Consider the following 13618-nt stretch of genomic DNA (forward strand, 5'->3'; position numbering starts at 1 on the left):
GAAGATTGGCTGATAAAAATTTTGGAATATGCGGAGATGGCAAAACTTACAGTATTGATAAGAGACCAAAATTTAGAATGCTTTAAAGAAGACTAGAAACCATTCTTATTATATTTAAAGAACTATTTTCCTAACATTGATTTTACAACAGGGTTTGAAATCTAGTAATATTAGCAGGTTGGGTAGATCAAAATCATGTTTGTAAGGTTTAGATTTATGTTCTGAATTATTATTATAGCAAGGGTTAATTCTATAGTTGGTGACTCTCGAGGAGGTGTGAGCGGGAAGTCCATATTTGTTTAATGTGATGTGAATGTTAAGATATTGTTCAAATCAATAAAGATTTAATTTTTAAAAAAGAAGAAGAAAAGGACTCCTAATTGGTGAAGGGGTGTGAGATCGTGAGCAGCTCAGAGGATACAGACAGGGAGGAGACATTCTCCCCTTACGCATCGATCTGGGCCCACCACGTCAAGCTGCCTTCGAGGGTCTGAGGGCTCCTCCCTAGACGCTGCCAGGAACAGACCTCAAGACTGTCTGCAACCGAAGCAGGGGGCTCTCCCAGCAGGCAATGGCCCCGTCCCCAAGGCGGCCGAGAAGTGGTCTCGCTCATTTTTCTCATCTGTGTGCAGCATGAGCTTTTTTCCCCTGGGCAGCAGGATCTAGGCAGTGTGTGCCCCCGTGTGTGCGTTCAGAGCGGGGCCTTCCTGATCCAACAACCCGAGAGGGATCCCAAATTCACTGAGCAGACACCAGAAAAATGTGTGAGCACCAAGCACATCTGCACTCCTCCGAGGGAACAGCGCTCTCGTCCCCTGTGACCCACTGCCGTCTGCAGGGCGTGTGCGTTGTGGGGAGGAGGAGAACGGGGAGGCCGTGGCGGGAACAGGGGCTCGTGACCCACCTCGTTGAGCAGGGAGAAGAGGCTCGCGGGGCTGCCTTCGATCACGTCCAAGCAGCCCTGATTATCCTGATAGCTAATGAAAGACCACGCCAGACCTTCCATGGCATACTCTTCCTGGGGAGACAGAGAGGCAGAGCTCTAAGCAGCGCATCTTTCCTGGCATCCTCGCATCTTTTTCTGCAGCAGAGGCAGTACTGTGCTCGTGAATGCGAAGACGACAGATATTTATATGCCGCTGTCAACCCAAGTTCCCAAAGCAGTTTACAGAGATATAAATACAGAAATAAAAGGGCTCCCTGCCCCCCCAAGCGGGGCTTACCATCTAAAAAAGAAACACCAGGCAGACACCAGCTATAGCCCCTGGAGGGGTGCTGTGCTGGGGATGGAGAGGGCCGGTGCTCCCCCCCCACTCAAAGAAGAGAACCGCCACTTTTAAAGAGGTGCTACTTTGCTCAGTTGGGCAGGGGATAAGAGTGCCCTAAGCAGCTTTTGTTTTTAAAAACGACATTTCCTGCTTTTCCCATGGGTTATGGCACAAAGTGGCTCATGACACTCAAGGTGAGTCAGACCCTTGGTCCATCTAGCTCAGTATTGTCTACCCAGACTGGCAGCGGCTTCTCCAAGGTGGCAGGCAGGAATCTATCTTGGAGATGCTGCCAGGGAGGGAACTTGGAACCTTCTGCTCTTCCCAGAGCAGCTCCATTCCCTAAGAGGGGGAATCTCTTCCAGTGCTGACACTTCTAGTCTCACTTTCATTTGCAACCAGGGCGGACCCTGCTTAGCTAAGGGGCCAAGTCATGCTTGCTGCCACCGGACCAGCTCTCCTCTCCACCACACTGCAAAGACAAGTCCCACGGCACACACACCCCTCCTCCAAGGACCCTCACCACATATCTGGGGTCCATCCCCGGGGGAACGCATGCAGCACAGTGGCTAAGGGACAGCGCTATGGGTCGGGGTGTCCCCTCTGCTGTGCCCACCCGCCAAGTTACCTGCTGTGCCTTCAGGAAATGGGCCACAAAATGCTGCTGCAGTTTCTCATTGGCATAGTTGATGCACAGCTGCTCCAGGTGGTTTTCGGGGAAAGATTCGAAGCCATAAACATCCAGCAGACCTGGGGAGGAGAGGCCAGCCACGGCACTGAAAGCCTGGGACCTTTCTAGGAGGTCAGCGAGCGTCTCTCTTTCCTTTGCTGCAAGAGCCAGGATCCCCCTTAAAGCAGGGCGGCCCTTCTGTACAGAATCCAACCCTCTTCCCCACACCCTTTTCCTTTCTCTTTTAAAAAAAGCAAGTTTCTAGTCCTTATGACAGACTTAGAAATGTGCGAGGGGCAATTCCAGATGAAGTCTCAAGGGGTTTCCTAACGGGCAGGAAGCAACATGTGTCATGTTTCCTCCCTTGGCATGATTTACAGGGAATCTCACCCCTTTGGGGCCAACCTTGCTGTAAAATGGACCCAATGTAGCAGCATGTGGAGGAAACAAGGGTGGTGAGCCGGGCCTCAGGGAGTGAACTTTCTCACAATGAAAGAGAGGAGTGGTGGGTAATTTGAGGGCGGGGCTCCAGAGGCCTGTGGGTCTCCCTGTCCTCAACCCGCGACCGGAACAAACAAGACCAGAATAAAACTATGCAGAATAGTAACCAAAAATGGCAGAATGCTATGCAAAATAAAAACCCTCCATTGCAGACTCCAGCATTCCTTAGCAAAGAACTCTGGATTTCCTGCGTGCAGCATCGTTTGTTAAGAGCAGAGTCCGGGCAGCTCCGTCCACACCCCACATCCCAGAGGAGGGAAAAGTCTACCTATGAAGTTGCTCCACACAGACGGGTCTGCATAGATGCTCCCGTTGATCACAGAGACCAGCCAGTCAAAGAGCCTGCAAGACAATCGCAAATCCCTCAGCCCAAGCAGCAGGTGGGACAGACGCCCGCCTTGCAGCTTGACAAAGAGGGCAGAAACACCAAGAGCCGCGGCTGCAGGCAGAACTCACAGGCCAGGCAGAATTCATGCCAGGAGCCACACACACACACCCGCCCCCCGATTCTGCTCACAGCAGCTGGGCTGAGACTGGGGATCAGAGAAAGCAGGAAAAGGGAGCACAGAGCATGCACAGAGTAACCAACACACTCTGAGGCCTCCACATGTTTGGAACTAGGGGAAGGGCAGGGCGGATGGCAGGGCCTCCAGGCAAGCTTACGCTTCTGGCTGGAAAAAACGGATCTGGTGATGCTATGAATGCATAATGGGCATTATGCCCACGAACATCTTCTTCACTACGAGCCCCACTGCCCTTTGAGGTCATCTGAGGACGTCCATCTCCAGTTACCGCCAACTCGTTTGGTGGCTACACAGAGACGGGGCCTTCTCGGTCGCTGCCCCGAGATTGTGGAATGCGCTCCCTGCTGAGATACGATCCTCTCACATCTCCAGCAGTTTTCAAAAGAACACCTGAAGACCCATCTTTTCGCCCAAAGCTTTCTCAGCTTCCTAAAAAATTTTTAGGTTTTAATCTCTGGTTTATTTTTAAATTGTTAAATTGTTTTAAGTTTCTGTAGATGTTTTTAACTTGTTTCAGGCTATTGTGAACCTCCCAGAGATGAAAGTTTGGGGCAGTGTACAAATTTGATAAATAAAATAAAATAAAATAAAATAAAATAAAATAAAATAAATAAAATAAAATAAAATAAAAATTTATTTGCCTTTTATATTCAGCAAATGGTGATTTCACAATATAGTTGGGCTTTTCTCGAGGGCCGCTCTGGATGTGACCAACCAGAAAAGCAGAGACAGCCACTTCCGAGATAGACACAACCACGGTTATCCTCTTACAACGGCAGACATATCTGGACACCAGCGCACGGTGCTGGGTTTGGCAACCAGAGGTTCCATGCCTGCTCTGCTGCCATGAGGGTTACGCTCTCTCTTCCAGGATAGCCCACCTCACAGGGTTGTTGTGAAGACCAAAAAAGGAGGGTTTCTTGGACAAGGGGCAAGAAACAAGTGCGCAGAGGACACTTACTTGGCATAGACTACTCTGGCCAGGCAGTCTCGCCTCATCTCACACTCGGCCTTGGAGCACAACTTCTTGAAGACTTGCTGCTGCTTCCCTGCCGTTATGGTCCGGTTCCGGAGCGTTTCCAACAGCTGCTCCATGGGCACTTGCAACAATCTGGACGTGGTCTTGGCAAACTCTGCTTTTCAGAGAACCACTGACATTGGTAACCAGAAAGCAACATATTTAAACATTTCTACCTTGCATTTCTATCCTACTTCAGACACATTCTGCAAAGACCCAGCTGCCTTGCGAAGTCCATCATGCTGGGGAAAGTGGAAAGGAAGAGAAGAAGAGGACGACCAGCAGCAAGGTGGGTGGACTCGATGACGACAGCAGTGAATGCACCACCAAGAGACCTTCAAGGCCAACTGGAAGACGGATCGGCCTGGAGAGAATCTATCTATGCGGTTGCTAAGAGCCGACACCGACTTGACGGCCCTTAATCAATCAATCAATCAATCAATCACCTTGCCTAAGTTTTAAAAAGGTTTTGACCAGCTAATGGGATTCGTTTACGTGGCTAGCATCCCAGAAGACCAATACGAGAGCGAGCGTCTCAACTGGGATTTCGAAGATGTCTGCCTCCCAAGGGAGGCTGCAGCGAGACAGAGCAGAGATCTGAGGCGACTGAAGGAGAGTCCGAGAAGGGACCGGACAGAGGGCCACTCGCTGACCGATGAGCCTGCAGTGAGTGGCTCCCCGAGCTGAGATTCGAACTGGCAGCCTCTCCGCTCTCTCTCACTCACATGGCACCTGCCTCTGTGTAAGCATCTGGCGTGTCCATTTCTGACTCCCCTCTGACCTGCTAACAGAGCAGACAAGCAGGAACAACAGCAAAACTGGTGAGAGGGAGGGGGGGGTCTTGGTCAGCTCACCTTTGACGTAATCTTCTAGCCCGCATGGCTGCGATTCATCCCCCAGCTCCAAGAACTGGATATTTCCCAAGTGCAGAAGTCCTGCTAATATCTGCAACAAAAGGAAACATAAGAAGAGCCCCGGTGGATCAGGCCCAAGGAGGCCCATCTAGTCCAGCATCCCTGTTTCCCACAGTGGCCCCCCAGATGCCTCTGGGGAGCAGCCCCCAGGCAAGAGGTGAGGCCGTGCTCCCTCTCCTGCTGCTGTGGGTCCCCTGCCACTGGGATTGAGAGGCTTCCTGCCCCTGAAGGATGGGGAGATCAGGACTAGGAGCTACGGATAGGCTTGTCCTCCATGAATCTGTCAAAGCCCAACTCGGCTAGTGGCCACTGCCAGAGAGAATCCCATGAATTAATTTCAAGCCGGTGGGAAGAAGAGGCAAGATTTATTTATTTGTTTATTAGCAAGTTTCTGTACCTCCCACACTCACGTCTCTGGGCGGTTTGCAATTAAGAATACCATTCAAACAAAACTAGAAAAATGAAAACCATCTAAAATTTTAAAGATGTCAAAAGGGTTCACTATTCAAATGGTGAATCTAATTAAAAGCCCGGATGAACAGACATGTCTTGACTGACCTTTTAAAAGTGGTCAGAGACGGGGAGGACCTCATTTCAACAAGGGGCGTATTCCAAAGCCCCGGGGCAGAGTAGCCGCCAGACGGGCCGGTGGCCACTGTGGACGGCGCCAACCTGGGAGAAGCTGCTGCCAGTCTGTGAAGACAATACTGAGCTAGATAGACCAAGGGTCTGACTCAGTAGATGGCAGCTTCCTCAGTTCCTATGACGAACCTCTCAGATCTTAACAGGCAGTGGGGGTCATGGCGAAGAAGACGTCCTCTTAAATCCCACCTGGCTGTATTGTTCCGGAAGCAGGGAATGTGCAGAGAGGCTGTCGTTTCTGAGGTCTCCACCCACAGCCCAGTTTCCCAACATCCCCAGAAGGGCTCATCAGGAAGCCGTTGATGCTCCCCCAGGATTTAAGCAGAACGGAAACATTTAGGGAGCATGCAAAGCTCCCCAGAAACGGCAGGAGAAGGCACGCTCCCGAGCCAGCCGCAAAACGGCAGCCCTCCTCCTGCGCCCTCAGACCTCGAGAGCCCCCTCAAAAGGCCCCGCGGGGGAGCAGAACCCCTTTTTCCCGGTGGGCAACGCAGGCTGGACCTCCTTTGGGAAGGAGCTGCCTCCTCTTGGTGCCACCAATGAGGAAAGGCGGCCACCGTGGACACGTGCATTCATATCTCTTTGGGGATTTATTGGAAAATAAAGAACCACCCAGCAATGACTGATTCCGCTGACCTTGAAAACATTATTCTGCACACCACGGTCAATGCCCAAATGGAGCATGGCATCCCGCGTTACCTCAAAGCCGTCCTCTGCCCAAAAGAAAGAAAGAGACCCCGGAGTTAGGACGCTGTTCTCCCCCCTCTCTTGGAGAAGCCCTCTCCCTCCTCCCCTGTGGTGTGATGGCATCGTGATGCCAGAAAGAAGAGGGCCCCAGCGTAATGCTGCACCACAGACCACGACTGGATATTACGTCAGCAGCAACTCACTCTCTCCCTGCCTTCTCAAAGGCAAGGAACCCAGAAAGTGTCGCCCAAGACAATCAGACCCAATACTTAACGGAACGAAAGCAAAACCCCTTTTACAAGGTGTAGGGCAGGGCTGCTCAACTTCGGCCCTTCTGCAGATGTTGGCCAACAATTCCCATAATCCCTGGATACTGGCCACTGGGGCTAAGGATTGTGGGAGTTTATTTATTTATTGAAACTTCTTAGATATTGCCTCCTCCAAAGACTCTAGGAAGTGAACAACAGAAATACCAACAACAAATCTGGAGGGGAGGGTGTTCCGAAGAAGAGGGGCGCACACACAGAAGGCCCTCCTATGGGCCCAGGCACCGTGCACTACACCAGGGCCCAGGACACTCAAGAGGGCCACCTGAGAAGACCTCACAGGATGGGATACAACGGACCAAGAGAGGCGATCCTGGAGATAGACAGGTGCTGAGCCCATAAGAGTTCTGTGGGTGAGAACCAGCGACCTTGAAGTGGACCTGGAATTGAACAGGCAACCAGCGCAGCGACCATAAAAGAGGTGTGACACTATCAAATCCACGGCCACCCATGAGGAGGCGTGCTGCTGCATTCTGGACTAGCAGAAGCTTCCAAATATTTTTCAAAGGCAACCCTAGGTAGAGCTGAGTTGGACAGGCCTGGTGGAGAGGAGATAGTGGATGGGGGTGGCAGCACCAACAAGCAAGGAAATTCAATGGCCCATGATGTCCACACCATGGGGGTAAGGAGGCCCCATGTCCCGTCAAGAGATACTGCCCTGGCCTACAAAATCGTAACCATGTGGAAACACCGTTCAGCTTGTCCTCCATGCTCATTCCCTGCATCGGTTGGTGGCAACAGCCAAAGCTCAGCATTCGTGAGACAGCAACGCTGAAGGTAACGTGTGCTTCTGAGAATATGGCGTGTGCTGTTGCCGCAGCAAGGAAGACACTATCAGCCCAGTTAGTAAAAGAGAGCCGTTGATTATTTTGTAGGCCAGTACATTATCTCGAACCGGACATCAGGTCCCCCATGGCATGAACACCACAAGCGATCAAATTTCCCCACTTTCTGGAGTTCAGCTGGAGTTCCCACATTTACAACTTGCCCCGTAAAACAGGGGTTCTCAACCGTGGGTCCCCAGATGTCGCTGGACTTCCACTCTCATAATCCCCAGCCACAACGACCAAAGGCTGTGGATTATAGGTGTCAGAGTGCAGTAACATCTGGGGACCCAAAGTTGAGAACCTGCTTACTGTAAACCAGGCCTGCTCAATTTAGGGCCCCCCATCGGCTGTTTTTGGACTACAACTCCCATAATCCCCAGCCAGTGTGGCCAATAGCTAAGGATTATGGGAGTTGTAGGCCAACATCTGTAGGACGGCTGAAGTTGAGCAGGCCTGCAGTGCAAACCAAAGGGTGGTGGTGGGTGTTGTCGGGGTCTTTTTTTGGGTGGCTTTAATTAAATTCACAGCAGTCCATTTGGGGCATCTTAATTATTTACTTACTTATTTATTTAGCACATCCGTATACCGCCCCAAAGGCAAGTCTCTGGGCGATTTACAACAAAACAACAAAAACAACCAATTTAAAAAGTTATAACATTACAACAATTTAGAATTTAAAAGGTTAAAACGATTAAAAACACAACTAAAACAGTATATCTCATTAAAAACCTGGGTAAACAAGTGTGTCTTGACTGCCTCTTTAAAAGTTGTAAGAGATGTTCTTCTTTGAGCAGGAGGCGTGGTCCAAAGCCTCACAACTAGCAATGATTTGTGTTCCCCTCCACACCAGCCTAGCAAATTGCTGTATTTCCCATCTTTGTCCAATCAAGTTGAGGCTTGTTTTAAACCCAAGCACTCACCTTCCAGAGCCTTTTCAGGGTTGGGCAGCCAACGGAAATCGGATCCTTCCGGGAGGGTCCATTCCCGACGCTCTTCTTCAGTGGCACCTTTTGCAATCTAAAAAGCAAGAAAAACATTCAGCTGTTGGAAGAGGAAAATTAGAGGAAACAAAGGGGGGGGGACCACTTTCAGATTAAATTAAGGTAGGGGGGCTCAACTCAGGATATCACACCGAAACCATGGCTTAAGCTAACCATGGTTTAGAACCCAACCATGACTGGAGCTTCCAAAGGTAAAGCTGGCAAACCATGGCTTAGAACAGCTTGTCCATGTTCACCGTCCATCTTCTCAACGTCCCATTTAATCCTGTAACTGAAACCACCCCCATCTCTAAGGAGGACTGTATCTACAGTTTGTCTCGTCAGGCATTGCATCAAACTACGGTTAAGGCAAGATGAAGCAAGGGCGTGAAGAGGAACAATCAGTCCAGTAACTTTGCTAAACTCCTTAAGTTTCGTGGAAAGACTACTGGGGTGGACACTCACAGGGGACCCTGAAAACAGCTGACAATTTTGTATTTTACGGCGTCGAAGCAAGCAAAGCTCCAGAGAGAGAAATAACTGTGTTTAATGAGACCAGGGCCCCCTCCTGGCATGCCCTCTTAACCACTTGCCAAAATCAGATCACGCTGCCGCAGAACCATTCCGAGTTCATTCCAGAATCATTCCATTTTCAGCAATAAAAAGGCAAGTTATCTGATTTTTGGATCCTCTAGGAAAGGGGCAGTAACGGGATACTGGTGATGCAATCCCGCCCCCCCATCACCGCAAAACGGGAAAGTCCTGTATTCTAATTCAACAACACGCTGGACGCACCGACCTGGTAGAAGATGTGGAAGTTCCTTTCGCAAGGGGCCTGATAGGCAACTCTGGTTTTTTCCAGCAGGAACGTCTGAATCGATGCACTAGTTAGATGTCAAGATCTGGAGTGTGCAACCAAAACATTATTTAGCGCGTTTACCTGGTTAAAAAAAATATTTATGTACTCTGCCAAACACCAACAGTTAAAAATTCAGAGCGGACAGGTTTATCCACGAGCCATGGCAGTTGGAAGTGGAACCCCATGTACAAAGGCAGTCTATCTCTGAAAAACAGTTGCAAAATGCGGGGGGTGGGGTGGGGGGGTGACTGCCTTCCTGCTCCGCTTGGGGGCCTTCCTAGAGGGCCTCTTCTCTATTCTTTCCACGGTTTCGTGGCCTCCCAGGGTGGTGGATGACGTGGCCACGGCAGCATAGAACCTCATCAGGCAACGCGATGTCCATGTCTGGAAAGGGAAGGGGGGACGTGAGCCCTCGGCCCCCCACAACACCCACCGTCCCCCTGCCCCAGGGCCCCCTCTCACCTTCCCGGCCCCGCTCTCGCCGCTAACGACAATCGACTGGTCGACGGGCGGGATCTGGCTCTCGACGTTGCGGGAGGTCTCCTCTGCCACCACAAACATGTGAGGCTTTAACTCCTAACAAAGAAAACCGCAGGGGGGGGGAATGTTTTGGGGGAAACGGGGGCTGCCACGCCCTGGGATCACGGCTCCCGCTTCTCACGCAGGGCAGCTGACCGTCAGGGTCAGACTTCAGGCGGTCGGGGAGCTGGCGCAGCCGTGCCGGGAAGGGGATCTGCCCTGGCCCAGCGTGCCTCACCCTTCTGGAGGGCAGCCCGCCCCGCCCCGCCCCTCCCTCTAATGCAGGGGTTTTTAACGGGGGCAGTGGGAGTACCCCGGGGGTACTTGGAGGGCTCCCAGGGGGCTCTCGGAGACCTCCTGCCCCGCTCCTGCACGCTGCAGCTGCACTATTTGAACCCCCCCACCTGAGGACGCTGCGTCCCCGGCGCTGTGTCTGCTGCAGAGGGGGAGGGGGCAGGCACAGACCCGCCTCCTCGACTCCCGATTGGCTGGCGACGTGATGGGAGGCTCAGCACACCCCTCCTCTCAGCCTGACCGACAGGCTTCAGGAAATGAGCATGGAGTGCTCCCCTTGAAACCCAAACCAGACCATCTTTATCACAGTCCTAGACCAGCGTAAAGTACAAGGCCAGAGCGGAACTGAAAGCTGTAAAAGGCACAAAAGGATAAAACAGAAAAGAAAAAGAAAAAACCCACCCCCAAAACCTATACTAGTCTGGAAGTTATGAAACTACACAATTGTAAACGCTGCAGAAACGGTCATGATTCTAAAACTGTGAGGGCTAAAAGACGCTAAATAGGACAAGTGAGCTTCAGTGGGATTACTCACGGGTTGCTGTAAGCCGCTGACCGGAGCAGCCTGTCACATCACTGTAGAGCAGGCCTGCTCAACTTAGGCCCCCCAGCTGTTTTTGGACTACAACTCCCACAATTCCCAGCCACAGTGGCCAATAGCCAGGGATTATGGGAGTTGTAGGCCAACATCTGCAGGAGGGCCGGAGTTGAGCAGGCCTTAAGTAGAGGGACATTTAAATTTACACTCACACACACACACAATCTCTACAAGGTACCTGAGCTCCAGGTTTGTGACAGAAAGGGGCATAACACTTGTTTAAAAAGGCCGGGGACCCCTGATCCAAGGCACTCAAGCCGTGGTCCCTCTCATAGGGATTCCCAGATGTTGGTGACCACAACTCCCAGAATCTCCAGCTGCCACGGCTTTTGCTTGGGGGTGATGGGAGTTGTAGTCCACAACATCTGGGAATCTGTTAGAGGGAACACTTCACTTAAGGCAGCACATGTATGTCCCCCCCCCCGCCACACACACACACACACCATTTTATCCTAGCAACAACCCTGTGAGGTAGGTTACAGCGAGTGCTGGTCCAGGGGGCCAAAGGTGACTTCTACCCCACCTCCCACCCCATGCACGCCGGGAGTCTCATGGCTTGTTCCCACACAAGCTCTGCAGCTCAGCATAAACGGCAAAGCGTGCCGTCGAGTCGGTGTCGACTCCTGGCGCCCACAGAGCCCTGTGGTTTACTTTGGCAGAATCCAGGAGGGGTTGACCATGGCCTCCTCCCGTGCAGTATGAGACGAAGCGTTTCAGCACCTTCCTACATCGCTGCTGCCCAAAAGAGGTGCTTCTGGGAAACATGCCCAGCAAGGATTCGAACCAGCAACCTCTGGCTCACTAGGCGAGTTACTTCCCCGCTGCGCTATTCAGTGGCTGGTGGCAGCTCGTACATACGGGGAGCCAGTTGCAGTCTAAAAGCCACCGTTGTACCAGGAGGCGAATGCAGAGTCCGATCCTGGGTCCACCTCCTGGTTTTGTTGTGATGGGCAACTCATCAAGTTTTGCGGAGCTGTGCTCTGACCCACCGCGATGGTCTCAGTGGTAAGAGCATCTGCACATAGAAAGCCCCAGGTTCAATCCACGGCAGCCTCTCCGAGCCGAGCCGAGAAAGACCCTTTCCTGCCCGAGGCCCTGGAGAAGCCACTGCCGGTCCGTGTTGACAACACTGAGCTAGACAGGCCAAAGGTCTGACTCAGTATACGGCCGCTTCCTGTGTCCACACCAGAGCTCCGTGGCTGGTTCTCAGAAAGACCCATGGCGGAGGGAGGATCGGAACCCAGCTCCCGCCCCATTTATTTGCATTAGAAAACAAAGCTTGGCTGAGGAGACGGTCCTCACCCCGGGGCTCCCTGCCTGCCAAGGAGGACAGCCCCTCTCCTCACCTGCAGGCGGGCGGCAGTGTGGTACTCTCTCATGAGCTCTGGCGAGTAGAGGGCCGGGATCGGCCGGAAGGGGTTCACAGCCACCAGGCTGCAGCCGGCGTTGGTATAAAAGACACCCCGGGTGTACCTTGCCTGCAGGCACTTCAGGACTGGAAAGAGAGCGCATGGTGTGTTGAGACCCTACGGCCTCGCAAGCCGCTCCAGCTCCTGAGGAGGAGGAGGACAAGGAGAGCTCCCAGGTGCAGCCAGGGCCCAATCCGGGCCCAAGGGGCTTCTCGCACAACCCACAAGCCCCACCCCGCCCCCCCACACACTCTACGCATGGGCCACTTTTATGGTCATCAGCCATTTCCCAAGAGCGCTTTGCTCTTGGTCTGGGGGGGGGAGTGGACGGCCCCCAGCCCTACCAGCGTCCCCTCTAAGGCGTGTGCTCACACCTTTCCCGGTGTCTGCTCAGTTCATTTTAGATCCTGCTCCGGTCGAATCCAGAAGGGCCCCCCCCCACTCTGAATGCACATGGTGTGCCTCCTGCGCATCACTGTGCCTTGATGCGGCTGCCCAGAACAAATCTGATTCCGCGCACAGATGAAAAGAATCAGAGAGAGGGCCCGGAGCCCCACCTGCCGTGGTGGTCACTGGGTTGACTTGGGTGAGGTCGTCGCAGCCGTGGAGCGGACTCCCCTCCGTCAGGAACGTCGTGGCTCTGGGCGCCATTGACCTGGAAGCGGAGACGGAAAGAGAGGGGCCCGGTGAAGCGGCCCGGACTTTAAGCTCTGCCCAACACTGCCAGAGAGACACACGCGCGAGGCCCTCTGCCGGGCTCCTCCTCGGAGGCTTAGTTGGGCACTGCCAATGGCAGTAAGCGCCCCTGCACTCCCCGAAGCCCCTCGGACACTCAGAAGGGGCAGTTCCACGGAGAGAAAGCGCCTCACCCCCAACCGGCACCGAAAGCCATCGGTCGGCTGAAATTCCCCCACTACTCAGGGAAGTGGAGCGCGCGCTGCAAACTGGACACGCAGCATCGGAAGAAAGATGTGGTTTAATCCAGGAAGGGTGCTGGGAACTCAAGCCACCTAACGGCACAGGGGGGAAATGACTGGATTAGCAAGCCAGAGGTTGCCAGTTCGAATCCCCGCTGGTGTGTGCCCTGGACTATGGGAAACAACTCGACAGGGCAGCAGCGATCTAGGAAGACGCTGAAAGGCACCGTCTCATACTGCGCAGGAGGCGATGGCAATGGTCAACCCCTCCTGTATTCTACCGAAGACAACCACAGGGCCCTGTGGGTGCCAGGAGTCGACACCGACTCAACAGCGCAACTTTACCTGGGAACCTAAAACATCTCCAGGACCCTAGGGTGGCTCATGCCAAGCTTAGGGATCCAACACACCCTTGGTGCAGGGCCTCAGTCCACAGGTGCTTCGCAGACAGAGGGCATTGTGTGCATCACATGGCCCGGAAAAAGGGGTGCAGGGCACAGAAGCCTACCCCTCGGCCATTGGAAAGCTCATTCTGATGCCCACAAGAAGCTTTCTTTCCCGTTTTAAAAGTGGAAGCAAAGATTCTTAGGACTCCTTAAGTTCTGACTGCACAGTGCCACGGACATCCGGGCATGTGCCAGAGGCTTCGAGCTGAGCTGAACTGA

General features: G+C 52.9%; 1 protein-coding gene across 1 annotated transcript in view; it reads right to left on the bottom strand.

Moving 5' to 3' along the window:
* Positions 1 to 13618, bottom strand: part of LOC128336196 (unconventional myosin-XIX-like) — a 29832-nt gene that overhangs the window by 13505 nt on the left and 2709 nt on the right. Inside the window, 12 exon segments of the mRNA XM_053275480.1 lie at positions 905 to 1018; positions 1897 to 2018; positions 2708 to 2781; positions 3925 to 4096; positions 4836 to 4926; positions 6174 to 6250; positions 8298 to 8394; positions 9157 to 9321; positions 9466 to 9600; positions 9679 to 9792; positions 11974 to 12122; positions 12594 to 12691. Of these exon segments, the coding sequence (XP_053131455.1) occupies positions 905 to 1018; positions 1897 to 2018; positions 2708 to 2781; positions 3925 to 4096; positions 4836 to 4926; positions 6174 to 6250; positions 8298 to 8394; positions 9157 to 9321; positions 9466 to 9600; positions 9679 to 9792; positions 11974 to 12122; positions 12594 to 12687 (1404 nt within the window). The 5' untranslated portion in view covers positions 12688 to 12691.

The sequence above is a fragment of the Hemicordylus capensis genome, chromosome 12, assembly GCF_027244095.1.
Source record: "Hemicordylus capensis ecotype Gifberg chromosome 12, rHemCap1.1.pri, whole genome shotgun sequence".
In the NCBI taxonomy this organism is placed as follows: Eukaryota; Metazoa; Chordata; class Lepidosauria; order Squamata; family Cordylidae; genus Hemicordylus; species Hemicordylus capensis.